We start from the raw sequence: 27,585 nt of genomic DNA, 5'->3' as shown, positions 1-27,585 counted from the left end.
ATTTCCCTTTCACCTTAACATAGCAGCTGTACTTAATTTCTGTCATGAGTCTTCATTATTAATAGTAGAAATAAAATGGGATATATTTTCTGATGAAGTGTCATTAATATGCCTGAAATTTTTACATCTACCCTTTTTAGTCATGTTAGTCTAGACAATGCAATATATAACTTAATGTTCTCATTGCTTTAAATTTAGGTGGAAGAAGGAAGAAAAAATGTACGCTTGGGCTCACTAATTGGTCTGCTGGTAGAAGAAGGACAGGACTGGAAGCAGGTTGAAATACCAGCTGATGTTAGTGATCCATCTTCTCTGGCTCCACCAAGCAGCTGCACCTACTTAACTCCTACAAGTCCTTCAGTTTCAGCCCTCCTCCTAATAAACTGGAAACATCCCACCTGGAAAATTGCAGTGAGTTTCTGTGCTCACTATGAAATGGAACTCTTATTCAGTTAGATCAGCAGAGCTGAACCAAGAAGAATATTTTTTTCCCTTCTTACCTAGTATTAAGCTATTATTTAAGAGAGTGTTTCAGTATGTGTGATGTAGTAAAGCTTGCCTTCTCAGAATATTTTTCTGTTTGTACTCCCCAAAAGTCAATTCAAACAACATACTTTTATTAGAGCAACTTCTGTTATGTGCTTTTATTCTGATACATAATTGCTTTATGAAGTATTCTAAGATTAGATGAGGAAAAAGTTGTTTTTACATTTGATGGATGCTAATGCTTATCATTAGATACTTATCAGATGATCAGTTTATCTTTAACTTGCTTTATCTTTTTCCTAAAAAAAAAAAGAGAGACAAGCAACTACAAATAGCTCACTCCAAACATGCTAAGTTCTTCCACTTGTTTCTATTAGGAAAAAAATTATTTTCATTTTCCTAACAGAATTGTGAAAAACTCAAGATCGTGAGTTTGTGTGCTCTTTGTTAGGTTGTTTTGTGTGTTGTTGTTGTTGATTGTTTTTTATATGTTTGGGTATGAAAAGCATTTGCAAATATATTAACTCCAAAGTGTTAGGCAGGTAACAGTAATCTATGTATCACAGGGTTGTATGGCAGGCTGCACGTTAGACATTTCTGCAGATAATCCAAACTGAAGAGTTTTTATTCAAACAACAGTTTCACGTTAGAGCTTATAAATGACTGTGGTGGAGATTTTTGACTAGGATATTTCATTATACAAGCAAACAAAATATCAAGTCAGCAAGGGTGTTACTCCCCACTTGGAGTGAATTATGATAACATAAAAGCTGTGAAGTCAGCCTATTAAAGAAAAGATGGGGAACTCTCATTTGGCAGCATGTGCTACTCAAAACTGTTCTGGTTTGGGTTGTTTTCATTTGTTTGGGGGTTTTGTGCCTTTTTTATGTGGATTTTTTTTTGCTTGTTTTTATACCTCCCTTACTTTGCTAGTCTGGTTTGCTATGTTCACTTTTGATACCATCATTTGGGCTATTCTAATGGAAGTGAAAAGGCACGTGTAACCAACTGAGTGGCATTCGGTCAATGCCCAAATGTTACCTGTAGGAGGACGATTATCCATGCACTCGAAAGGATTAAGTGTTTGTATTTTTGTCAAAGTGCAACTGTTTCTCTGCAGCTGTTAAGTCCAGAGATGCATTAGCATCTTTGGCATCAAATGATCATTTATGGTGGTGTCCTTTTGGACAAGGACGTATGACAGTCCTTAAATTCGAGTAGTGCAAACATTCTCCTTCAGGAAATAACAATAGATATGTTTGAGTGTGGGATGAATTCATATTTAGTCTTCCAAAGCAGGTACTGAATTATGCAGCTACATCTATACGACTTGCTTTCCCAAAGAACATCTGCTTCATTAAATCAATACTATAAAATAAAATGGAAGCTAGGGAAAAATAATGTTATAATAAGAATTTAAACTGCATTAGTCATAGCCAACTAGCCAAACAAATAGTAGAGATGAGCAACCCTTTTGTCCAAGTTCCTGAAACTCATTTTTTATGTACTACAAGCTAGTCTTAAAGATGTATTTGGTTCTGCACTGGATAACCCTTTCCCACTATACTGCTGAGGAAGGAAAATTTGAAGGTGGGTTTTCTACTCTTTACTTTGGTCCCTGTAAGTCACTGTTGTGCTTTTAAATTCAACTTGATATTGAAGCTTGGTGAAGGGGAAGAGTCTGTCTTTAGTATTAGGATCACAGCTTTTGCATAGAACTGTTTTCTTCCCCAGCTGTTGCTTGCACAATACAGCATAAATTGTATAATTTCTCTTGCAGTAAATAAAAGAAGTAAACCTTACTGTTTTAAATAGTTAGTTTTCCTCCTCATTTCCTTAGGGTTCGCTTAAGTCCTGCAGCTCTGCAACATTCTGGAGACACATGGACCTAGATCCAAGCAATGTTACACCTTCTGGGGCCTCGAGGGATCTTCACTAAAGAGTATGTAGATATTTTCAGTAAACATACAACCTCATATTCCTTTATTTCTTCCTTTGAACCAAGAGCAATCTCCATGAAAATTGAAAAGTCTATTTTCATAAAAGTCGTCTCTTTCTTCCAGATTTTTCTTTGGATTAGTTGCCTAGTGTAATTTTGAAGAACCTGTCAAGCAGATGGGGTGGTAAATAGGTTAGGAGATACTTAAGAAGCCTTTAACCTTCAAATAAAATAGATTTTTTGTTTTTATATTCAATGTGGATTGTATGGTACCTGCTTGTCACATTTAACAGTGGCCATTAGTGCCTTGACAGCAGTGTTAGCTACTGTTGTGAATATAAAGTATTATTCCCTACTCAGAGATACAGAGCCAAAACAAAGTAACAAGCGGACTTTTTTTCTTCAGCTCCTATTCTTTGACGAATTCAGATTCAAAATGTTCTGACTAACAATCATTTTTTCAAAACATCTCTTCATAAACAAGACTTGAGTTTTGAAAATATGTTTTAAAATGCAGACAGATTTTTTTAACCATTGCTTCGAAATAGTATTAGCCTTTCAGGTGCCTCCAGGCTCTGCTATTACACTTGGAAATGAAATGTTTTGCAGATTTTTTTGTAGAAAGCTGGCTACAGACATTCAGGGAAATACTACTTTTGCTAACTTGAGATTCCTGTTTAAATACATGCCATACTTTATAGCTGAGTGACCTCGTAGTCTTGTTTTTAACTAGACCTAGTGATTGATTCTTTGAGGGAGTGTAGCAGGTTCAATTTTCACTGTTAAACACCAAGTTTCCGTGGTTAAATCCAAGACTTTTTAACATTGTTAAAATCCAAGTTCAGATTACAAGAAACAAAGAAGGATAGTGAGTTATGTAAGAAAGCAAGATTTCTTTCCCCCAACTTTGTATCTTAGATTTAATGCCACTGGTAAAAATTACTATTAACAGAAATAGGTGATTTCACTTGATAGTTTTCTCTGTCACAATTTGCTCCCTTAGTGGGCTGATAGTTCATTCTTTCAAGTCTTAAGTACTATATGCCTTGTTCTGCTTGGTTTTATTCTGGAGTGGTTTATTTTCTTTAAGCAGTGGCTTGTGCTTTCCTTCAGAAATATGCTAGAAAATTAATGTATTAACAGAGGGTAAGTCAACACTTATGTTACGCCACGTTTCTAGTCATCAGCTCAGACACTGAGAGCTTTTTGGAGTTTTGGGAGAGCTATGTTACAATTGTGATTGTCTCAGACTGCTTCTGACCTTCTCATCACATTTGCTGATGATGTAGGAATTTGTAAATGCAAACAGTAAAAGGTGTGGCATGGTTAGTTACAGCAGTAAACTGGGCTTCTGAGGCCATGTTCGTTCCATCTGTACCTTCCTACCTGCTGTCACTAAGTTAGGTGTGATTGAGGATTTCAGAGTTTCTCAGGCATTTATTGTTTTCCCCTTGCAAGTAAGATATCTGACACTTATGTAGCGATGGGTTTCCAATGAGTCATTTTATGTGAATGTATTTATTAAGTGCAGACCTGCAGTGGTATCTGTGCTTCATACAGCTTATCAGCTGTCACTATGGAGGAATGAGTTCCTTGTATAACATTGATATGCAGTAGAAGCTGTTTAACGTTCTCTGCTCACCTTTTCCCTCTCCCAAGAAATCTATAAATAGAGTAATCAGATGTTCAGGTGAAGGAGACAGGAAATTTAGTAGCAATAAACTGCCACCAGGTATGCTACTGTCAGAATGTGCATCTCATGGTGCCAACACTGGATCTTCAGCGATTATTAGGCACGTGTGTGAAATGGGCAAGTTAAAGGACAGAAAGTATATTTTGAGCAACAAAATAACACAGTTTACTTTGTCCGTTTTTGTGTTTTTGGCTAACGTGATGGAGTAGAAAGTGTTAGTCTGCACGTTTCTGTAGTAGTGGTTAAACTGAAGAGTTGCCATAATTTGCATACTTCTAGTAATAACGGTTTTGGTATAGCATTATGTTGTTAACAAATGTTCACACCAAGCTCTGGTATCTTCCCTGGGCAGATTGCTCTCTTCGTGTTTCTCTATTCCTCTCATGTTTCTCCATTACTATTCTGTATTGATAGGGGTTTATAAAGTAGCTCGGAATGGATAAGTCACATCTTTCCTTTCCAGTTCTGATGAAATGTCTCTTCTTGGTGTTGTACAGAAGTGTTTAATTTGATATGTTTTGGTGCTGCCTCATCTTATGTTCAGGCTCCCAATCTTGCACCCGTGACGGTCATAATATTGATGTGTCTATTTTTCTTAATCTGTTAAGTCGTGGAGTAGCTTGTTTAAACAAATAAAAAATGTCTATCTTGTACTCGCGCGAAAGTCAAAAACTCCTTAGTGAATATTCTAGTCTAAAAATAAGCTCAACTCTAGCAATAAATTTTTCAGTTAACACACTAAAAGCCATCAAAATCATGAAAGCATTTTGACTTGGCTAATGGTAGGTAGGGCCATCTGTTTCATATGCCATTTGCATAATACATGGAAGTAATTTTAAAACATTTTCTTAACTTTAAATATATAAAAAGTTATTAAAGCTTTATCCTATGTAATATGGGAATAATACAATGAGCAGATGGTCTGTCTTATGGCTGCCAAGTTAAAACCCTTAAGTAATTTTTGGTAGCTTCTAGTATGTTAAGTAGGAAAGTTGCATTACATCATGAAGTTACTTTTTTTTTTTAATCTGAAATTGTAATGCTAGAGGATGGTTTTCATTCAGTGAAATCTAATCATCTCCCAATCATCCCCCCCCCCCCCCCACCCCCCCCCCCCCCCCCCCCCCCCCACCCCCCCCCCCCCCCCCCCCCCCCCCCCCCCCCCAATGTGGTAATTGTGTTAAATGTTAAATATTTTTAAAAGAAATGCTACCATGTAATTCTGGAAAAAACAAGTAACAGCTTTAGCGATGAATTTACATCCTGACCTCAGATTTGTTTATTTCTCGAATATAATTTGTTGAAGTATATATTGAAGCTAAAAGAACAAATTGAAGCAAGTCAGCAATGAATAATAGATATATAGAAGACACAGAGCTTTTCAGGTTTTAATTCTTGGCTCTGGATTGCTACCGTTAAGAAAAAATACAAGTCCATTCACATTGTTCTGTGGTTCTGAGATTTTGCCCCTTCATAAAAAATTAATAGCATAAAACTATTGACACTCACTGAAGCATAAACTCTCCCTTGAGCAGTAATTAATGAAAGTAGAAAGCCTTTTTGTTTGGTGTGCCTTATATTAGAAGCCATGCTGTGGTTGTCAGTAGTCCGATTTTTACACTTGCTTTTGACTTCCTCTACCAATTTATGTAATAAACTTTTGCGTACATACTGTGATGATGTCTTCATGAAGTGATAGAGGATTATGTAGGGTACATGATACAAGCTTATGTTATCAGATCTGGAGCATAAAGATAGGTGATCCATGACTGATACAGCTCTTTGCCAAATCCCTAGTAGAGACAGATTTTATTAGCATAGCTTATTTTACTTGCAATTGGCAGTAATGGTGTAAAATATTATTTTATCTGTTTTCACCTCATACGTGCAAACAGTGTTTAGCATGTAGCTATGTAAATGCAATGCACCTACTGTAGGTATAGGATTGTAGCTTAAGGATATGAGTTTTCCTTGTATGTATGTCTTCAGTATGGTGCTATCTTTCAAACTGTATATGAAGTGTGAACTTGTATACTACCTATACCTGTTTGTGCATATTTATGTCAGGAAGGTACAGAGAAATGATTGATAAGTGTAATGCTTAATTTCCTGTGAGCATTATTTATAAAATAGCATTAGAAACCTATCATGACATAATTAATTTGTTTAGTTGAAGTGGTCCCAAATATAACAAATGAAATAGCTTGTATTTGAGATTTTCAGAACTTTATTACCTAAGTAAATGTACTCTGATACCTTATTTACAAGAATGGTTAGTGCAATTTACAAATCGTCTTGTACACTGACAATTAGTGATGACAAATATTATGCTTCTGACACAAATGTTTTCTGTTACTGCATATTCAAAAAAACTTTATTAATAGAAATTAATGAGATAATTTACTATAACTCAAGATATCAAGAAAGAGACAGTAATTGTATCAGTTTAAAAATCATCTTCTTAACGTTTGGTTTACCAACAGAAATTTAAATGCACAAAGTTTGCCAACAAATTAGTGATGGAGTAGTAATACTTTGGGAATTTTTGAAATTGTTTCTTCTTTGTCAGTATTTCACTGTGTTTAATCACCAGGGATGCTCTCAAACTTCTGCAAGAGAAGCAGAAGGGCAAACCCAGTGAATTGAAACCTGTGGTTTCTCCAGCTCCTCCCCAGCCTAGTGCAGTGCCTTCTGCTTCGCAAGCAACAGCTGTGACTTCTGCTTATCCAAGGCCAGCAGTTCCACCGCTTTCCACACCAGGACAACCAGCTGCACCGGTAATGTTTCTTTTAAGTCCTTAACTTTATTAGAGGTAAATATTGTCACTGCTGCTTAGTGCTGAAAGCCACTGCTTTCTTAAAAGATGATTTGCTTCTGTGAAGAAGTTGGGGAAACTTTTTTGCACTGAAACATTACTGAATGTATCTGGAGGGAGAGAGGAAGAATAAGGAAAAAGATGCGTCGTGCTCGACCAACCTAGTTGCCTTCTATGATGGCATCACCAGCTGGGTAGATGGTGGGAGAGCAGTGGATGTCATCTACCTTGACTTTAGCAAGGCTTTCGATATTGTCTCCCACGACATCCTGCTAGCAAAGCTGAGAAAGTGTGGGATAGAGGAGTGGACAGTAAGGTGGGTTGAGAACTGGCTGACTGGCCGAGCTCAGAGGGTGGTGATCGGCGGTGCAGAGTCCGGCTGGAGACCTGTGACTAGCGGCGTTCCCCAGGGGTCGGTGCTGGGTCCGGTCTTGTTCAACATCTTCATCGACGACCTTGATGAGGGAATAGTGTCTGCCCTCAGCAAGTACTCCGATGACACAAAGCTGGGAGGAGTGGCTGACATGCCAGAAGGCTTTGCTGCCATTCAGCGAGACCTGGACCGACTGGAGAGATGGGCAGGAAGAAACCAAATGAGGTTTAATAAGAGCAAGTGTAGAGTCCTGCACCTGGGTAGGAACAACCAGACATATCAGTACAGGCTGGGGGACGACCTGCTGGAGAGGAGCTCTGAGGAGAAGGACCTGGGGGTCCTGGTGGACGACAGGTTGACCATGAGCCAGCAGTGTGCCCTCGTGGCCAAGAGGGCGAATGGGATCCTGGCGTGCATTAAAAGGAGCGTGGCCAGCAGGTCAAGGGAGGTGATCCTCCCCCTCTATTCTGCCCTGGTCAGGCCTCACCTGGAGTACTGTGTCCAGTTCTGGGCTCCCCGGTACTAAAAAGACAGGGATCTCCTGGAAAGAGTCCAGCGGAGGGCCACAAAGATGATACGGGGCCTGGAGCATCTTCCCTATGAGGAAAGGCTGAGAGACCCGGGTCTGTTCAGCCTGGAGAAAAGAAGACTGAGAGGGGATCTCGTCAATGTGTATAAATACCTGAGGTGTGGGAGACAGAGGGATTTGGCCAACCTCTTCTCAGTGGTTTGTGGGGATAGGACAAGGGGTAATGGCCACAAGATAGAGCACAGGAAGTTCCGCACCAGCATGCGAAAGAACTTCTTCACAGTGAGGGTGACGGAGCACTGGAACAGGCTGCCCAGGGAGGTTGTGGAGTCTCCTTCTCTGGAGATATTCAAGGCCCATCTGGATGCCTACCTGGGCAGCCTGCTTTAAGGAACCTGCTTTGGCAGGGGGGTTGGACCCGATGATCTTCTGAGGTCCCTTCCAACCACTTCAAGTCTGTGATATGCAGTGAAACCTGCCTGAAGCAACTACTCTGAGAACCGGAAACGCAGTAATTTACTGAGGAAATGTTTATTATAATTTATAGGGAACAAAGCATAGTCTGAGCAATATGTCAGGTCTGGTAGATGGGGAAGAATGCTTACATACCCTGGCTGAGAACTGAAGCCTGAATATTTGGACATATTTTTTTTTGAAGACGTCTGCTAGAATTAATTCTAGGATTAATTCTATACTGTAAAGTGAAACTGTCTCTGTTCTGTAAAACCTGTTGAATTAATCCAAATTCAGTGGAATAGGCTAGAACACTCACTGATCTTAATCATGTTACTTTCTGTAGTTGGAATGTGCTGCTTTCTGATCCTCATAGGTGAAGTTTGAAGTGAACGGGAGCCACCAATGATAATGCATCAGTATTGGGAGTTTTGTTTCAGCAAAGGGAATGTATGTTTGCTCTCTTGATATTTAATGTGTAGTATGTGATTTCTTTCAGGGCACATTCACAGAAATCCCAGCTAGCAACATCCGAAGAGTTATTGCTAAGAGATTAACAGAGTCTAAAACTACTATACCTCATGCATATGCTGCTGCTGACTGTGACATTGATGCTATTTTGAAATTAAGAACTGAACTGGCCAAAGGTTAGTGGTTAAACTGACTTACTATTGCATGTGGTACTAATGTGTACTTTGCCTTGTTCACATCACCTTGTGTCCAGGAGGTGTAGATTTTGTGTGGACAGAACATGATGGTATTTTTTGGTGTTTTGTATGTCAGACTCAAGCTGTAGTCCTGTGTGATTAGTGGAACTGGATAGCTTGTCAAGATACAGGAAGACAGAGCTGTTACTTTGCCAGCTAACACAATGGTTTGTAGACAACTGCAGAGGACTATGCATTGTCCAGCTGGTTTTTGTTTCATTCCATCCAGATACAGCAATATTTAGATTTTTTTTATGGCTTAAAAACTCAAATTCTTCATGTGAAAAATAACAGGGGAAGCTTTAAATTAAAATACCCTCGTGTACTATCCTTCCAGGTACGAAGTTAAATTTTTTACTTTTGCTTGCTTCTTCACTGAATTTATTGGAAAAAGGAAAGCTAATACAGTCTCTCAAATTCTGGTTGAGAATAGCTTTATCCATGACAAGAAGAGAAAGTTCTTAACCCCTGCCAGCCAGTGCATGGTAAATTCCCCTTTGAGATAGATAGTAATGGTGTTAATGGGAGTAAGGCAGTTACCTCTTCCAATGAAAAACTTAGATACATGCTTAAGGCTGTGTTAAGATGGTAGGTAAACAGAAATCTTTCATGCAGAGAACTGGATAATTTTGAAATACACATTGACAATTGAATCAAGTGCTATAAATCTTAGTATATGTCATGTGGAAATTCCAATTTTCATGTGTCACTGTTTTATTTATAAAAAAAAATATATTTGTATAAGACTAAGAAATGAAGTTTTCACTTTTTGTCACAACTTGTATTCACTGAAATGGTGTATTTAGAAAATATTGTGGAAGTTTAAGGTAATAATCGAAGATTGCTTTGATATTACTAAAATAGTTTTTGTTTTTCCTAAAATCAGCTGAGTGTACTGTGCAATAGGATTTCTTAATATCTTCAAAATTAACAGTGCAGACTAGAATCTTTCTACCCAATTTTCACATCAGTAAAGTACAATTGACATGTATTTAAAAAGGCAGGTTTGTCTCTCATGCTGCAGTTCTGTCAATCCAGTTTGGTACTTGCAGATTCCCTGGTGTTATATTAGAGTTCTGTTTTTTTTCTTAAACATAGATTGCTATTCATGGCTAACATTGCAAGTCAATTATGTGGCAAATGGTCGCTTGGTTAATTCCTCTAAATTAATGATCACTTGAGAAATTTACATAATTATCTATGAATGATTTTCTCATCAGAGAAGCATTCCTAAAGATATGTATATTTATTACATGCCGTAAGTCAGTCTCAAAAATTAAGTAGTTTTGCTGCTTGATCTGTTCAGCTGACAGTAGTCACAATGGCAGCAGAGTAATTTACCTTTTTTATTATAAGCATGATGAATTTAATATTGTGTAAATATCATATATCTGCAGGATAATTCTATAGCAACTATGGAATATTCTGCATTGTGTCTGTAGGCTTTGCTTCTGTTGGCAATCATGATCATTATTAGTACTTTGGTCTCCTAAAGCTTTGAAAAACATATGCAGAGCATATGTAGCCATTGGTTCCCTTCCTTCTCCCAAGTTTTGGGGGAAAGCAAGCAAATATACTAAGTGATATGCAGTATTTGTTATGCTTAAGTCAAAAAAAAAAATAATAATCCAGTCCTGTTAAGGTTATTTTATGTTTCTAGCTAATACTGACTTCTTTGTGTGTAGCTTTGCTTTTTTATTAACTTGCTTACTTGCATATTATTTTGCAGCTTGCTTTAAAATATAGCATTAACTCAATTTAAGGATGTGCAGATACCTTCACCTTGCTAATTCTTACATTGCAGGGCCACAAGGGTCACTGGAGAATGACATACTTGTGATTCATAGCTGAATAAAAGCTGATCTTTGCAATTATTCCATTTTATGCATTACAGTACATAAAGAATAGCAGTCTTCAGTATTATCTTTGTGTATTTAGATCCTACAATAGTTTTCTACATGGAAAGTAAATATGTAAAACATAAAACACACACGGAATACTTCCCATTAGAACAAATGATAATACTCAAGTTTGCAGCTACTCTGACTTTATATCAAAATCTAGAAAGAATGTCTCTGCTGAGGAGACTTCTCTTTTTTGATATTCCTTTTGTTCCAAGGGGAGAAAGTGTTCTCACCTTTATGATAGTAATTTAAAGATGAGTTACTTTCTGACAATAATCCTAAGAAGCAAATCTGCTGAATTGCTGGAACCTTATCATCACACAGGTCTGATAAACACATCTTAAGGGCAGTGATTTTTTTTTTCTTTTTGCAGATGACATTAAAGTATCTGTAAATGATTTTATTATCAAGGCGACAGCAGTTACTCTGAAGGTAAGTGAATAATTGACTTCAATAATTTAATAATTGAATTTAATAATTGACAATCAGTTATTAAATGACTAAGAATTCTTAAGAAAATATTGAAAAATAAACACATTTTTCTCTATTGCTATTCACATTACATTGTTGTACTGTGTTAAATGCTAGTACTCGATGTGAATATATACTCTTAGTCACTGATGACAAAGGAAACAGTGGGTTTTACAATTGAACAAAAGCTTTTTCTTTTCATGTAAACTTGTTACGGAGTTCTCATTTTATCTCTTCTGATTTAAGTAACTTTTTTTCTGTTGTAACATTATGACCTTTGTTGCTTTCATTTGGGGATAAGATTTCAAATGCTTAGTTTTCCACATTGAAGTTTCTTTTGATTATTTTCTCCCCTTTCCTGTCCCTTTTTCCTAAAAAGCTTACTTTTTAAATGTATCTAAAGTAATAAATCTAAAATAGTAATCTAGCTTTGAGTAATTGTGATTCAAAGAAATTCACATTTAAGCTCAACTTGAAAACAGACTTAATTTTCCTGTATGTGAAGAGCATAGCAGCCTACATATGTTATTAAAGATACACATATGGAGAGACCTCTGCCCTGGTTTGGGTGAAATGTTAAAACCACGTTATTTATAGATGCTTGGGTTAGACAATCTAAACTCCTCTCTAATACAGTTAGAGGTTTATTTGCTGTAGTTGAAATAATGAAATAAGTTTCTGGAAAAAAAAAGTCTTGATTTTTAAAATTCTTAATTATAGTTTTTAGATTACAACCCTTGTCAACCATTTTTAAGGTTGATTATCCAATTTGGGGCTTTTTTAAGACACTTGATTTCAGGTCACATTCTTCTATTTTTTTTTCACTTACAGAACATTCCAACAATGACTTAGACAAGTTGTGACAAACATAGTTTTCATCTTCTCCTAATGGCATGTGAAGTTTAGTCTGAAATATATTGCTTAATGTTATATGGCCAATATCGTTCATTCAGTCATTTAGTATTGTACTTAATGGTACAGGAGTTATACCCATAATGCTGAAGTGACAAGTTACCCCTTCTCTTATGTTAGAGAAGAAAAACTGGAACAAAAAATGTGAGTTCCTATGCACGGACTGGATGTAGATTGTTTTTTGAGTTTTGTACTTGATTTTTTTCTTTCTTTTTTTTTCCATTAAAGAAATTATGTGATAGTGTTAATTAGCGTCTCCATGAATGAAGCTTAGCTGTGTGTACCTCCCATAACTCTTTTTCTGGAATATCTTCTGCACTGCGGTGTCAGTTTTCAATTTCCTAATTCTGAGTTTCATTAAGGTCACTCAATACTAATCTTGGACTTACTGGAAATAGCACCTTCACAGTATCTCTGATCAGTTACCTGAGACTACACCTATATGTTAGTTTGTTGTTTTTCTTTTCCCCTGAGCTGCTTCGGCTTTATATGATAAACTCAAAAAAAAAAATCATTAAAAGTATCAGTAAATATTATTTGAATTTTAATTGGAGGTCTATGCAGAAAGATTTCTGATGCATTTTAGGAGAACTTCATCCTAATAACAATGAGCGTACCCGCAGCACATTCTGCTTGTAGCTTCATTTGTTGAGGGTAAGGCTTGAGACAAAACTGGAAAACAACACACGGGTATAGTAAGATCTCTGTTTTCTATGCTTTTAAAGTCAATATCCTGTGATTTATTTGGGGGGAGAAATTACAATGCTTTGTGGTTTTTGTGTTCTGGGTGTCTGTAAGGTGGTGTCAGTGACTCCTGAAGGAATTTAGAGGCTTTTGTTAATTTGTTAGTTCTCCAGTAGCACAAAAAGAAACCTTCTGGGTCCCCTGCCATTGTTTATTTTGGTTCCTGGAGTATATATTCATGCTTTTTGTCTAAGTAAGTTTAAATCAAGCTAATCATGTAAATCTATTCTTAGAGCTTTACAGTGATTTCATTATTTTTTTGTCCTGCTTGTAGCAGTCCTGATGACAGATGTGACCTGATCTTTTGCCTTCATTTACACGCAGCAGTCTGTGATGCACTAATTAATTTGGTGAATGCCTGTATCGTGCTATGTGTCTTAAAGGAAAATCCTTTTTTCTTGATAATTGATTGCACCATTGTTCTTCTACCAGCTGTCTTTTTTTTTCCTAGCAAATGCCAGATGTGAACGTAACCTGGGATGGAGAAGGCTGCAGGCAGCTGCAGTCCATTGACATTTCTATTGCTGTGGCAACAGACCGAGGTCTCATTACGCCAATCATAAAAGATGTTGCTGCCAAGGGAATACAGGAAATTGCTGCCTCTGCAAAGGTAGGACTTCAATGTACAGTAGGCTGAGGAATATAATAGCTATGTAGTTTCTTGTAGTGAAAAACGTAGCATGACCTAGATACACATCAATAAAAAGAAAAGCATTTTCAAAATGGATCTAAAGCTGTTTGAGTATTCCTTAGTTAATTATTAATTACTGTTAATTTTACAGCTTATCATTTTTAATGAACAATGACTTACCATGCAACTAAACAATGTGATGGCCTGCTAGCCCGTTTGAAAAATAAAACTGTACAGACCTCTGCATTTTGATGCCATCAAAGTATTTCTCTAATCCTTATGAGAAAACTAGGTAATATTAATTTCTGGTATTTCCAATCTTTAGGTTTGAGGTTTTGTGTGTTTTGTTTTCCTACATTTCCCAGAAATTTGTTTGTAGCTGCTCATGTTACATTCTATGCAGTTACATTATGGCACTTATTACTGTCTTCAGCTTTTCATACTGAGAATGTCACCCCAAAAGAAACATTAAACTCCTCTTGCAAACAAGCAGTATAGTGTTCACAGGCCAGCTGCCAACTGGTGACTTGAAGCCATGGCAATTCTTGTCAGCCATAGCGGAAGTGTTTTGTGGCAGGCAAAAGCACAACAAATGATAAAATGCTCTAACCTGAGCTTTTCTTTGTCATCTAATGTGTGCTAATGTAACGCCTGCAGTATCTGGAGAATGCAATGAAAGTAGCTGCTAGGGCATGAAAGTGTCCTAAAACAAGACAGAAGCTATTCTTTTTAAATTTTTGTATTTTACTGAAAACTACAGAAATCATAATAGTCTGTGTAAGCAGAAGGAAACATCTAACAGAGTTGTAACAAAAAAGACTTGTCATCTCACACAATGTTCTGAATAAGATGCCTTCAAGATTTTCCGGTCAGTATGACTTGTTTCATGTTCCACATGTTGTGAAAGTAAATCCTTTCACTAATATTCTAGCCAGCCAAGGAAGAAGGTCAGCTGAGATTGTTCAATTATTTTGTGATAAGTGATAGAATGGCAAGAAGGAAAGCATTATTAGAAGTGAAATATAGGATATGCTTCAATTTTCATCCCCAATACCTTAATACTGTGACACAGTATTGCAAACCTTTCTTAACAGAAATTGTGTTCCACAGCTCCCACGATGAGAGTGTACACGTGTGTTATGTTTAATAGGCAACGATAAAGTAAGCATTTCAATTTCCCTTTCATTTCAAATAGAACGTGTGTAACATAGGTCACAACTACTCTGTATGAAAGCCATTGAATCAGACAGATTGCAGGTATCCACGCCAACAAAATTTTGCTCTTCAACTTCTTCACTGAATTATTGAAACAAATATGTACCCCTCACACGTGTGCGTGCTCTGAAGGCACAAACTGTGAAACTGCATCTATTTCTCCCCTGGTTTCCTTGTATTTTGGCAGCTGTTTTCTTTGTTAGTTACCTACGTGTCTCCTGCTGCATGTTAAATCTAACTTTTTTCTAGGTCATATGCATCCTAGTACCATATTTTCATCACTCAAGTAATACAATTGCACATATGTATTACGCTCATACTGACTCTATTCTGTGAACACTATTCACATGGCTATTAACTCCTAGTTCAATAATTATTCAGAGATGAAGAAAAGCCTAAAATAAAATTAAATGTATCCTTTTAACTTTTAAATTAATAGAAAATGTGTCATAGTTTTGAAAACTTGGCGTAAATTTGAATTACTTAGTGGTCGATTCATTAGAAGGAGATTTCCTTTAACTTCTTGCTGTTTAGTTTTAAGCTGAAGGCATTGCAATTGTTGGACTACTGTGGCCTTTTATGATCCTTGCCTGGAAGCTGTTTAGAAACGTACATAGGGAAGACAGTTGTTTACCTTGACCAACAGTGTCATGGATGTTACTATCCATGTACTGGTTGGGCTTGTCTTACAAAATAGTCCAAGAAGATGTGCCAAGATTTTATTTCTGGTGGAAAATACCCATCAACACAATTAAGCAGTGTGTTTCACTTGGTAGAAACTGATAAAAGCAACTGTCATAAGTGGAAATTATGATGGAATTGACTTCTTTTTGTTTGCATGTGTTGTGGTTTAGCCCGGCTGGCAGCCAAACACCACACAGCTGTTCGCTCACCCTCCCCCCTCCCTCTCCGGGATGGGGGAGAGAAACGGGAAAGTGAAGCCTGTGAGTTGAGATAAGGACAGTTTATTAAGACAGGGAAAATAATAACAATAATAATAATAATAATAATAATAATAGTAATAATGTGTACAAAGTGATGCACAATGCAATTGCTCACCACCCGTTGACCGATGCCCAGCCTATCCCCAAGCAGCCGGCCCCCCCACCCCGGCTAGCCACCCCTATATATTGTTCAGCATGACGTCAGATGGTATGGAATACCCCTTTGGCCAGTTTGGGTCAGCTGTCCTGGGTCTGTCCCCTCCCAGCTCCTGCTGCACCCCCAGCCTGCTCGCTAGCAGGACAGAGCGAGAAGCTGAAAAGTCCTTGGCTTGGTGTAAGCATTGCTCTACAACAATTAAAACATCAGCATGTTATCAGCGCTCTTCTCATCCTAATCCAAAACATAGCACCCTGCCAGCTACTAGGAGGAAAATTAACTCTGTCCTACCTGAAACCAGGACAGCATGTGAACGGAAGTAGAGTCCAGATTGGATAAACTTCCTCACAGATAATGAATTGGTTAGTAGTTATAGTTGTGACATGGATTAATCCCTTTTTGTGCTGTAATATAACTTTTCATACATAAGTAGTAGTATTCCACTAGGAGCTGGATTATATTGCTGATATATGTCAGATCCAGTGGCATGTATAATAGTTGTTTTATAATTTCCAGACATTGTACAGGTGTAAATTGGTAAAAACAAAGGTATGAACACCTTAGAAGGAATTTCAAGGATTATTATATTAATGCTTATGGAGCCCTTTGTAAGGAAATGCTGTAGAAACACAAAGATTTTAAATAAACAGAATAATTGGATCCACAGTTAAGTTCACAGTCAGAGTTTCTTCCATATTTGCTGTTAATTGAGAATCAAGCCTCACTGGAGAAAACTGAACTGCCTTTCATGACTAGCAAGGGTTATAAAAAAAAAAAAAGTTGTACATACCTTGCTTATGAGCTTAATTTAAAAAAAAAATCACTGTTCAATACATAAAAGCAATCATAGCTTAATTTTTTTTCTATCTAGTTTTAAAAACATTGAAGTAATTGGTAACAAGATATCTTCATGGTTATTTCATTTTTATTTGTTAATATATTACTTTTAAGTTGACACCTAAACAACACTTTTCTGTATATAAAAAGCTTTTCTTGCTAGTCATAGTACAACAGCAATACCTTTTTTAGTCTTTATTTTAAAGATGATGTCCCATTGGAATTGCTGAGATTTTAAGGTAGATTGTATTTAAATTGTGTTTTATGAACTACTTTAGCACTTAAGTTTCCATTGCCTAGCACTAGTGCTTCAGACTAACTTTTAAGGGGAAACCACAATGTTTAGTAATTCAAGAGGGATTGCCTGCTGAAAAAAAGTGAATATATACGAATATATACATATATCTATCATGCCTTTATGAAGTCGCTGATTCAATTTATTTAGCTAAAGGCAACTTGGCATGGGTGAACTGATTTATTTTTGGTTTATATGCTGAGAATATTCAGGTAACCACCGCACCAAAAACTACACAATATTTGTAGGCACCTGGAATTATTACAGTTTTGTAGCACTGGGATAGAAAACTCCTGTTTGATCAGGCTAGTAGTTCTAGTGATAACAGAATGAATTAGATAATGCTGTTTCCTAGGGTTTTTGTAGGAATGCTTTAGTTCAGTATAGCTTTTACCTGGATAGATGGACAATATTTTCTTCAGAGCTTGTTTTGGAGACTAGGAAAGCATTTGTGTATACATCCTTGGGAAACATCTAGGGTTTTCGAGAAAACATGGAAAATCCCTAGACAGTAGAAGGGGAGTGATTTTTTTTATTTTTTTTTCCTGGAAAAAATCATGTTTAGGGAAGAGGGGTCTTGGAAATGGCATGGAAAATTCCTAGAAAGCCTGTCAGGGAAGGGAGGTGGACTTCTAGAAATCCCATGGAAAATGCCTGGAAAGCACTTGGAAAACTGGAAAGCAGAGAGGGATTTCTTCATGGTGGGGAAGAATCCCTTGAAAAAAGGGCAGTGAGGTTTCATAGAAATTACCTCTTGGGATGGTGATATTCATAGAAAGCATATGTGATTCTTGGAAAGCACATCTGTGGGAGAGAGGGTTCCTAGAAAGCGCTTTAAAAATCTCTAGAATAAACACAGATATTCCTGGAGAGCACTTGATAGGATATTCATGGAAAGCATGTAGAAAACTTGTGGAATGCAAAGGGAGCGATTCCCAGAAATCTGGCTTTTTTTTTTAAAAAAAAAAAAAAAAAAAAAGGGTATGTGGGGCAGAAAGGTAAATTCCTGGAAAGAAGGGTGATTCCTAGAAAGGATGTGGAAAAAATCATAGAAAGCAGCAGTAGAATTCCTAAAAAGGAAGAAGAAAATTCCTAGAAAACAGAGGGGATTCCTGGAATCTTTTTCTCCAAGAAAGTTTCATAGATGTGATATATTACTTTTTTTCGTGAGGTGATAATCAGACTCTTTTTTCCGTTCACTTCCGCTTGTATTTCCCTAGCATAATTAAATGCTTGGAAACTATAATTAATTTTTTATTATTTTGAGCAGAAGGAGGAAAATGCAAACAGACTGTTGCTTTTATCAGTCTTCCCCAGTAAGTGAGATCTGAGCCTACTTCCCTGACTGTGCTTTTGGAAATGGCTATTTTTGTCTTACGATGTCATAATGCTGGAACGGTCACAACTTGACATTCTCCATGCACTTTTCCACCTGCAGAATAAATATATTATATGCCAAAAGCACTAAATGTATTGCATGTGAATAAGATAGATCGCCTCTTCTGTATATTCCCATGTCAGTCTATGCTGTCATTTGAAGAGCTCCTACTTTGGAAAAGATTGCTACTAATGGAGAAGCCACCCTGCACATTTCCAGTTACCACATTTCCATTGGATTCTATACAAAGGTGTAGGAACAGCTTGCTGGCTTGAATAACTGGCTCTTGACCCACTTTAGGGTGCCATTTCTTTTGGGCTCCACAGGGTCCTTTCCTCCTGATGTGACACGTACTGCAAGAATTACTCATCATCATTCCCACCGGTTCTGTCTAAGGAGTCCACTAAGCTAGAAACATGCTAGGGGATGCATAATGTTCTTTTTCTCTGTGATCTTATCACCTTAGAACATGGTATGAACTTCTTGGGCTGTGTTTTAAAGAAAACTCTTCTGGAGAGTTTCTTCTGTTGTGTTTAGATGCAGAAAAGTCTCATGAATGAAATGGAGGCTGCAGGAAGGGCAGTCTTACTTATGTTGAAGGTAGCTGAATACTTAGCTGAAAGAATTATATTCTCTCTTCATCTACTAGAAAGTTCTGGCATTTTTTTTTTAAACAGTATGCCAGTACCTGGCATTTTTTTTTAGACAAATATGTTGAGGAATACAGTGAATTTGTCTCATCAGTATATTGCTAGATATTCCTGTTATATAAAAACACTGTGGAGAAAAGACTAATTGGTTCCATTGTGAAAACTGAAGCAAAGTTCGTAAGGTGAGAGAACAGCTTTTATTGAATAGCTGATATAGTTGGGAAAATGAAGCTTTGTGTCCTAGTCTTTTTTGTCAAATCATTGCAGCTACAACAGCAACAATGTTGCTAAAATGCTCACCACAATCCAAAAGCAGATGACTTTTTTTGTGGCTGTATGGTACTTACAATGTCTTGCTGAAGTAAAAAGAATGAAACTCTTACGACACCTTAATTTCTTTTCCTTGTTCCTCATCTATTTCTTATTTCATTTTCCTTAGGCTCTAGCAAAGAAAGCAAGAGATGGAAAGCTGTTACCTGAAGAGTACCAGGGAGGATCTTTTAGGTAACATTCTCTAGCAGTGTTCAGTATAAGCAATGTGGGTTCAGAACTGCTATATGCTCAGCCATTTTAATGCATTAAATTAATGCATTACCATTAATGCATTATCTTTTAAAATCTTGTTTCATTTAGGATGAAACTCCATGGGATGATTATGAGGGCCAAGCCTAGGCTGAATGTCATGCATTGGGAGAAAGTATTATCTCGGTACTGGTTTTCAACAAATCTTTCATCAGAGCCTGCTGTGATTCTGGCTTTTCATTTTTTGATGAATTCAGGTTTTTCATACCAAGACTGTTCTGACTTTTGTTTTCGCACTTAGTTTTTTGCAATTGCAGAAGAAAGGTTTTTTGCTTGTTTTTCTTTAATTGCATCCTTTAATTAGGAGAATGCATTGATAATAGTTTTTGAAATAAATACTTAAAAATTAGTTCCTTGTCAGAGGTAGCACAGCATACAGTAATGCCCTGTTTGTCTGTAATTCATTTAGAAGAATGTCTCTAAGGGGGCAACAAGTGCTATAGCAAAGTTGTGGTGCTAACTCTTGCAGTTTGCTTTTAACTGAAACATCAAAACCAAAGCAGATAGATTTTAAATAGTAGCATATACTGAATATTTTTTTCTGTTAAGTGAACTTTTTTCTATTAAGTGAAGTGTTTATTGCCAAACAGCGTCATCAAGGAACACTTTTGTTACACAAATTTTAGCTTACCTCTCTTTTTGTCAGTTTTTAAAAGCTAAGTCTGAATGTTCATCATTAATATTCTTATCTTCTATAATGGAAAAATTGTGATGAGAATACTGCTAGAAATGACATTCTTCTGCAGAAATACTGTTGTAATTATATAGTAGAGTGTGCCTGGGCTGCACCTGTCTGGAATAAGTGGCTGTGTCATGCTGGAGGAGTGGTCATAAAAATTTGTAAGCTGTTCAGCATAAAAAGCTTATGTAAATGCAGCAGTGGAGGCATGGATGTCGTCTTAAACACAAATGGCCCATGAGAGAATAACAGATTATCTTTTTCCACTTTTTGCAGTAACTTTAACAGAAGGAGGAGATGGTAGGCCAACTTCCTCTGGTGAACAGTCTATCACAAGAGTCCAGCCCCTCCTTATGTACCACTTCCCAGCTGGTGACACAGACAATATTTTCAAGAGAGAAAGGCATGATAAGGCTTTTCTGTGCCTGAGTGATAATCTAAATGCCCAAAACATACTGTTTGGCTATTGTAACTTGAAGTCGTGAGGTTTCATTTTATAAGGCATTTGGCTTAGAATAGGGATAGGCAAAGTTTTATTTGAAGATACTGCTTTCCTGTCAGCCATATTTATGAAAGTAAGCTTGTCTACTTTCTGAATTTCAGCATATTTTTTTATTCTTGCTCTTTTCTGTACTCTGAAGACATTGTTTTTGAAAAAGGCCATTATGGGCCCATGAATACACTGTAAAATCATTTTAAAATGTTATCATGTGGGGACTGTGTTTGAAAGCCAGGTAGTTCTCGTGTTATATTTTTTTTTTTTTAAATCTGTGGTTAGAGCTCCAGTGACGGAAATTACACGAGTCATTTTGTTTTGGTAGCTTTCTGGCATCTTGCAATACATCCAGTGCTTCCTTGGAGATGATGCATTTATTTGTCCAAAGGAACTGTGAATGTTACTGTATATTCCCAGGCAGCAAAAGTGTTGTAAACACCTTTGTGATCACTGTGGTGTAATGTAATGATGTATTCCTGTAAAGATATAGAACTCTAGAAAAAGGTGCATTAGTTGTAATTAAAAAATCCCAGATCTCCAAGAGTCTGAATATGCCTAACTGAAATCCAGTTCAGATCTTTTTAGTGAGTTAATGAGTTTGGCGTTCAGAAAGAAATTAGCTCACAGTAGTCTTTGGATATAGACTTTCTTCTTCTAGGAGATGTCATTTCTGACATTACTGATAACTCTTTTCTTTTTCATTTAGTATCTCCAATCTGGGCATGTTTGGCATCAACGATTTCACTGCAGTCATAAACCCTCCACAGGCCTGCATCCTAGCGGTGGGTCGAGCAAGACCAGAGCTCAAGGTTGTGGAAGATGAAGAAGGGAATGAGAAGCTTAAGCAGCATCAACTCATGACAGTGACTCTTTCAAGTGATGGTCGTGTGGTAGATGATGAACTGGCTTCAAAGTTTCTGGAGACCTTAAAAGCAAACCTCGAGAATCCAATACGACTTGCCTTGTGTTAAACTCAGTGAAGATTGCTTCCTGTTTTGACAACACAGAGAACTCTGTTACAGAAAAACACCCCCAAGTACATTAGAGGGGAGTAAATAGTGTGAGATAAACAGTTAAAATATTTAATTTATTGAATTAATATGAAAAACTGTTAATTTTCATGCTTTTAGTCATTTCCAATGATCAGGTTTTATATTGTAAAGCTAAAAAAACACTTCAAAGTTAACATACCACGTTTCTTTAAACATTTAGTACTAATAGGACATAATGTTTGCATAGAAAAGTCAATCTCCTCCGTAAAAGAAAGCTTAAGAAAACTTAATAAAATTTAAAAGGGAGTGAGGTGCTTCATCTAAGGGCTAAATATCTAGATTTTGTAGTGAGGTAAGCAAGAATTATAATTCAGCAATGTGCTGCTATGACTCCTGATCAATACTGAGGTTGTGGAGTAGCTAATTTGTATTGCTGCCGTAGTTTTTCTGTTTGCAAAATGCTTGTCTGGCATGTTGTACCATCCAAATAAGATTGAAGTAAGATTCATAAGCTTTTGACAGAAATTTCAGTGGGTTCCTACATAAGAGCAAAGAAGTTACAAACCAAAAAAAAGTTTTTGTTTGGTTTCATTCTTCTTTACTACAAGCTGCACTGAGAAAAAACAAGTTGACTGGAGAGAGGAATGGGGAAAAGAAATGACTGGAAAATGTGAGAGACTAAATTATATCATAGAAAAAAATAATTTCTCAAAATATGAAATAGTCTGATAGAATCCACAGCTTCATTCAATAATTAGATCTCATTAAAGCACATTTAAACTGTAGCTGCATCTATTTTTTTCAGTATTTTTAAGACTGCTGCTTAATCTCATGCATTGAGATGAGTGCAGAGATGAGAATCAGAATATCAGAATAAATGTATTCTCTGGAAATGATGAAATCTCAGCTTCGTTGATTTCAGTTTTTGATGTTATCAATATCTGGGGAAAACAGCAACAATTAATTAGTAACAGGTTTTCTTTGGCTTAATTTAAAAAAAAAATGTATTGCCTTCAAAGTTGCCCCAACTCAAATTTCCTCTTCAGTACCACAAAATATGAAAAATACTGTTTTCAGGTGTTCTGTGATACACTGTGGTTAGCTTAAAAAACAAGTTACTTGTGCCAGCAATATTATGATGAAAAACTGGCTTTGATCTTTTAATTTCACGGAGGCTGCAGTATGGAAGGTCAAATTCTGCACACTGAAAATTTGCTCTTTAATGTTGTTCTTTGAATGGATAGATTAAAGATGTAAATACAAAGTGTTTCATCATTAGTTGTATATTGAATTTTAACTCAGAGTCATAAATGCAGTGGCCTGAAGTTTAAATGAACAGAAATGGATTGTTCTTTTTTCCTGTGTATGAATATGGAGCCATGAGTTTGAGTGAATGCATGTGAATGTGGAACCATCCAAAGTATGAATTTGTAATGAAACAATTGTGTTTACAGGACCTGGTGAAAATATAAATTCAGTTGTATTCTGGGAGTTCGTCTAATTCTGTTTTTTTATAAGTACTTTTTTTTTAAGATTCAGAGGACTTGTTTGTTGAGTTGCTGCCATAATTTAAAAAGCTAATTGCAAGAGAAAAACTTTTAGTTAATACTGAGCTGAGAGTTTTCATTACATGAGTTTGTTTCTTTAGCTTGTTCTAATACAATAAATTTCATGAACTGTTAATCTAACAGTAAAGAGAGAATAAACTTTTGATTACTAAGTTCAGTTTACTGTATAATAATGGTAATCTATTGGTATTTCCAGGAGTTTTTCGCTGAGAAATTTTACTCACAATTGCATACTTAAGATTTATTTGCAGTTTTAAATGATTGACCATGAATCGTTCCAAAGTTGTCTATTAATCCCATAGTACTTTCGAGGGGGGAGGAGGGAACCATAATATATTGTACTTAATGAGTTTTCATTTGTTTATGTAGGTAAATCTGCACAAGAGAGTTTGCAGGCTAATTTAAAACTTGATACAGTTATCTTCATTTTTGTACAAGGTACACTGTAGTGTTGGTGTGTGCTCCCCAGCATTTGTGTATTCTGCTCTCTGGCTGACTATAGCGAAGGGCTGCATGACTGATTTGTATACACATCTACAGTTTTGTGTGCCATCTTGAGTTCATGTAGGGCAAGTCAGCGTATTTTACTTAACGTTTTTCTGGAGCCACTGGAAGGCAGTGTTGCATATATGTACTGCATTTATCATGCTGTCTCATTCATGTGGGTGCTAATACTTGCCCTATTTAACACAAACACGTGAAGAAAATGCAACTTTTTCTACAGGTTAATTAAACCCTTGCAACTTTTGAACTGGGCTAGTCTCTCAGTAAAGCAAATAAAAACTTTAAATCTGTTTTCTTTACATCTGCCTGCTTGCCAACATTGTCATTTGACAGAAAAACGGATGTATGTGATTTGTCAGTCATCAGCCTGTGAAGGACCTCTCTGGAATTCAATCATGTTATGATAGCAGTCAGATCCCCCCAAAATGCTTCTCCTCAAGTAATTGTACCATTCGGTAACATCTACAGTTTTAGCAGAAGGGAGCTAACGAGTTGCTCATGTGGATTAAAATTAAACAATGAATATCCTTGTGGAGAATTCAGGGATTTGGGAATGGGGGCAATGACTAAAATGGACCTGAAAGTGAAGCATATGAAATGGTTATACTTACATTTGAAGTTAGTTGAAGTAAAAATTTCATGTATGAAAAATAATTTTTTTGTTTTTTTCTTTAAAATGACATCTGTTAACATCTTCTACATGCCTAAGCAAGAAATACCATGAACACATCTAACCTTTTGAAGAATTAAAACAATTAAAATTTGATGACTATGCTGTTGTCTGCTAGAGATATCTGCCTTTAAGATATGCTTGGTGAAAATTGCCTTCTTCATATAATTTTCCTTGAAAGAGAGAGAGATAGAAAAACTATGGGGTAGCTATTATGGACTTGTGATATTTGGCAAGTCATGAACTATATGTGTAAGGTTTCAATCCCTAATTATGCTCTCAGAATCTCTGACTTTTGGGGATATTTTTTTCCTGCAATATATTCCTTCTAAAATAAATTTTCTGGAATTAGTCTTCTGAACATTATCCCTGAAAGAACCTCACTCCTACAAAGTGAATGCACAGTCCTATTTCCACCTAATCCTTTTGTCCACATGTTCATCTCCATTCATACAAAATAGACACTTTTATTTCAACCAGAGATTAGTCCCATTGGATACAACAGAATTTGAAAGTTGATCAGCAAGCTATAAATGTGACAAAGCCAGAATACATGCTTTTATATGCTGCATTGTACAGCAAGTTGCATTTTGATTGCATTAAAGTACATGTCATTTCAGATTGAAACTGCAATTAGGGGGAAACTAATGCAGAATCACTGGAACTAAGTGTCATGTTTGACATGTTTTTCATATGTAATAGGCTGTGCCATAAAGTGAAAGAAAATAAAGTTGCCTTTAGGATTAGTCATCTGATTAGTTTTATGGTGATAAATTGTAGGTTTGAAGTGGATTTTCTTTTTTTATTTAGTTGGTTTTTCTCATGACTTCTATGTTTTTTACTGAGTCTTTTTATGTGTTATTTCAGGCCATAAATACTTTTTTCCTCTCTAAAGTCCATTGAAAATTTTGTACGTTATTGTAATTTCCTTGAGAACAAGGGAAATAAAGTATAGTGAGTAATGGTTGCACAATGACCAGTGTCAACTGGATTGGTGGGTTGGTGATTTTTCCATCTGATGCACACATTGCAAGCCACTTTCAGTACTACTCAGGTTATCCTAGCGGTTTCAGTTACGGGTTAATCACAGTAAGGAAAACAATTTATTTGTATGCTTTACCAAAAATGGGCAAGATCCTGAGCAGCCAACTGGGAATCTTAATTTCCGTCATTTCTGCTACAGATGTTTGTTGTTGTTTTTATGGAGAAGAATTTTGGTCTCACTAATGGACAACCCAGTATCTTTTACAACCGCTCCACTTCAAGGATGTGAAAATCTGTATCATGGAACTAAAAACGTCGGATAGGAAAAGGAGCAGCTGAGTGGTTGATGCGGCAAACATGACCATAAACGCAGTTTTAAAAGCTTTGGGGGCTGAAAAGTATCCAAATGTTGTCTTGTGGCAGAAGGAAGCCATATTACAAGGAAACCTCTTGCCAATGAGGCAATTTTCTGTAAGCAAGCAGGCTATATAACACTACAAGATGTATAGGTTACTGAACCTAGCAGGTCATTTTATGACTTGTGGTTTTTTAACCTTACTGTTTTTATCCAGGTTTCTTGGGTCTGCATTGTTGGTGATGAATTTTTTCCCCTTTCCTAAAATGTAGATGTATCGTCTTAAGAATTCACAGCGATGCACGTCATTGACTTGCTTATCAAGGAATGTGGTATCTGTGTGTTCAAAACCCTCTTTGATCTGTTTCCAGACCCCATATAGTCCATACAGCTGTGTAAGCTAGAAAAGAATGCAGGAGATTGATAGTTGTGACAGACAGGCTCTCTTCTGGTATTCAACCAAGCTGCCCCTTCCTGTAAGCCACAAAGCTGTACGTTGTGGTAGCGCTAGATAAAGAGCAAGCATTCTTTGAAACAGGTAGTAGTGGTGGTGGTCTTATTTGCAGATCAATGCACACGATGTTCCTCTGTCACACACAGTTGGGTGATCCTATACAACTTCAATTCAGGATTGTAAATTGACATTCAACATTGGTGCAAGCCAGGTGCTGTTTTTAGAAGGAAACTTTTAGGAGTCAGACCACATGGGGAATTTGAATGAAACTGCTTAACTGTATGAGAGTGATTCTCAATAGTATAGTGCAGCAAGGGACCATCCTTCATTGCATTATGTATCACATAAAACTTCTTTTCAGTTACCTGTTCAAATTGAGCTTTTATTGGTGATTATTTTTATTGCCACAAGGTCACTTACTACATCATTGTACCAGTTACTCTAGTAATCTGAGAAATTTGTTGTCTTCCTCATAGGTAATATTTCAGTTTACATTCTATACCATCTATACCACTTCCATGTTGTGGAAGGGCTGTTTTTAAGTCTCTTGATCATGTCTGACTTAACTGGCAAGTCTGGTTCATGCTATTTAGAGAATGTTTGGGTTTTTGGTTTTGTTTGTTTGTTTGTTGTTGTTTCCCAAGGCTTTGAAATATAATATCCTTCACTACTATTTATGAAGTACTGAAGCCCAACTAGTAAAATCTAACTAACTGTCCATATGCTCTCAATTTTCTAGGTTTTCTAGATCAGGAGAAATATTCATTTAGTGCTATAGTACACAATGGATCAGAAATAAGTAGCTATTAATTTCCTTTACCTTGAAGGTTGCTAATAAGCAGTCAAGCAGTATAATTCAGGAAGTATCCTAGCACCTACAATTTTTTATACTCCAATACCTGTTTGTAGCCTGCTGTTTGTATTTCCTTTTTTTTTTTTTTTTATTTAAATAAGTATTGAATACCATGTGAATAGTCACAAAACACAATGTATTTGCAGAAAAGAGAGAAAAATTATGGTTGTTCAGTGTGTGTTCTTTTATATGGTTATTACGACAATATTTTTTCACTATCCTTGAAGTTTCCAAATGTTAGTTAAAATGATGGTCCAGTCAGTGTTTCGGTAACCCTTTCTGAGTATCTCAAAAGTTGTTTTACTGTTAGTCTTT

At 36.5% G+C, this 27,585-nt stretch overlaps 1 protein-coding gene across 1 annotated transcript in view; it reads left to right on the top strand.

The window, feature by feature from the left end:
* The window catches only part of PDHX (pyruvate dehydrogenase complex component X), a 42,745-nt gene extending 19,372 nt beyond the window's left edge, over window positions 1–23,373 (top strand). The window contains 12 exon segments of the mRNA XM_035552138.2: window positions 199–370; window positions 1,011–1,019; window positions 2,302–2,351; window positions 2,353–2,373; window positions 2,375–2,401; window positions 2,403–2,428; window positions 6,712–6,895; window positions 8,788–8,935; window positions 11,273–11,331; window positions 13,478–13,636; window positions 19,573–19,637; window positions 21,597–23,373. Of these exon segments, the coding sequence (XP_035408031.1) occupies window positions 199–370; window positions 1,011–1,019; window positions 2,302–2,351; window positions 2,353–2,373; window positions 2,375–2,401; window positions 2,403–2,428; window positions 6,712–6,895; window positions 8,788–8,935; window positions 11,273–11,331; window positions 13,478–13,636; window positions 19,573–19,637; window positions 21,597–21,861 (1,185 nt within the window). The 3' untranslated portion in view covers window positions 21,862–23,373.
* Window positions 23,374–27,585: the final 4,212 nt, after the last annotated feature.

The sequence above is a fragment of the Cygnus atratus genome, chromosome 5, assembly GCF_013377495.2.
Source record: "Cygnus atratus isolate AKBS03 ecotype Queensland, Australia chromosome 5, CAtr_DNAZoo_HiC_assembly, whole genome shotgun sequence".
Taxonomy (NCBI): Eukaryota; Metazoa; Chordata; class Aves; order Anseriformes; family Anatidae; genus Cygnus; species Cygnus atratus.
Note: the sequence above shows the minus strand (reverse complement) of the source record. Positions and strands in the feature narration are given on the sequence as shown.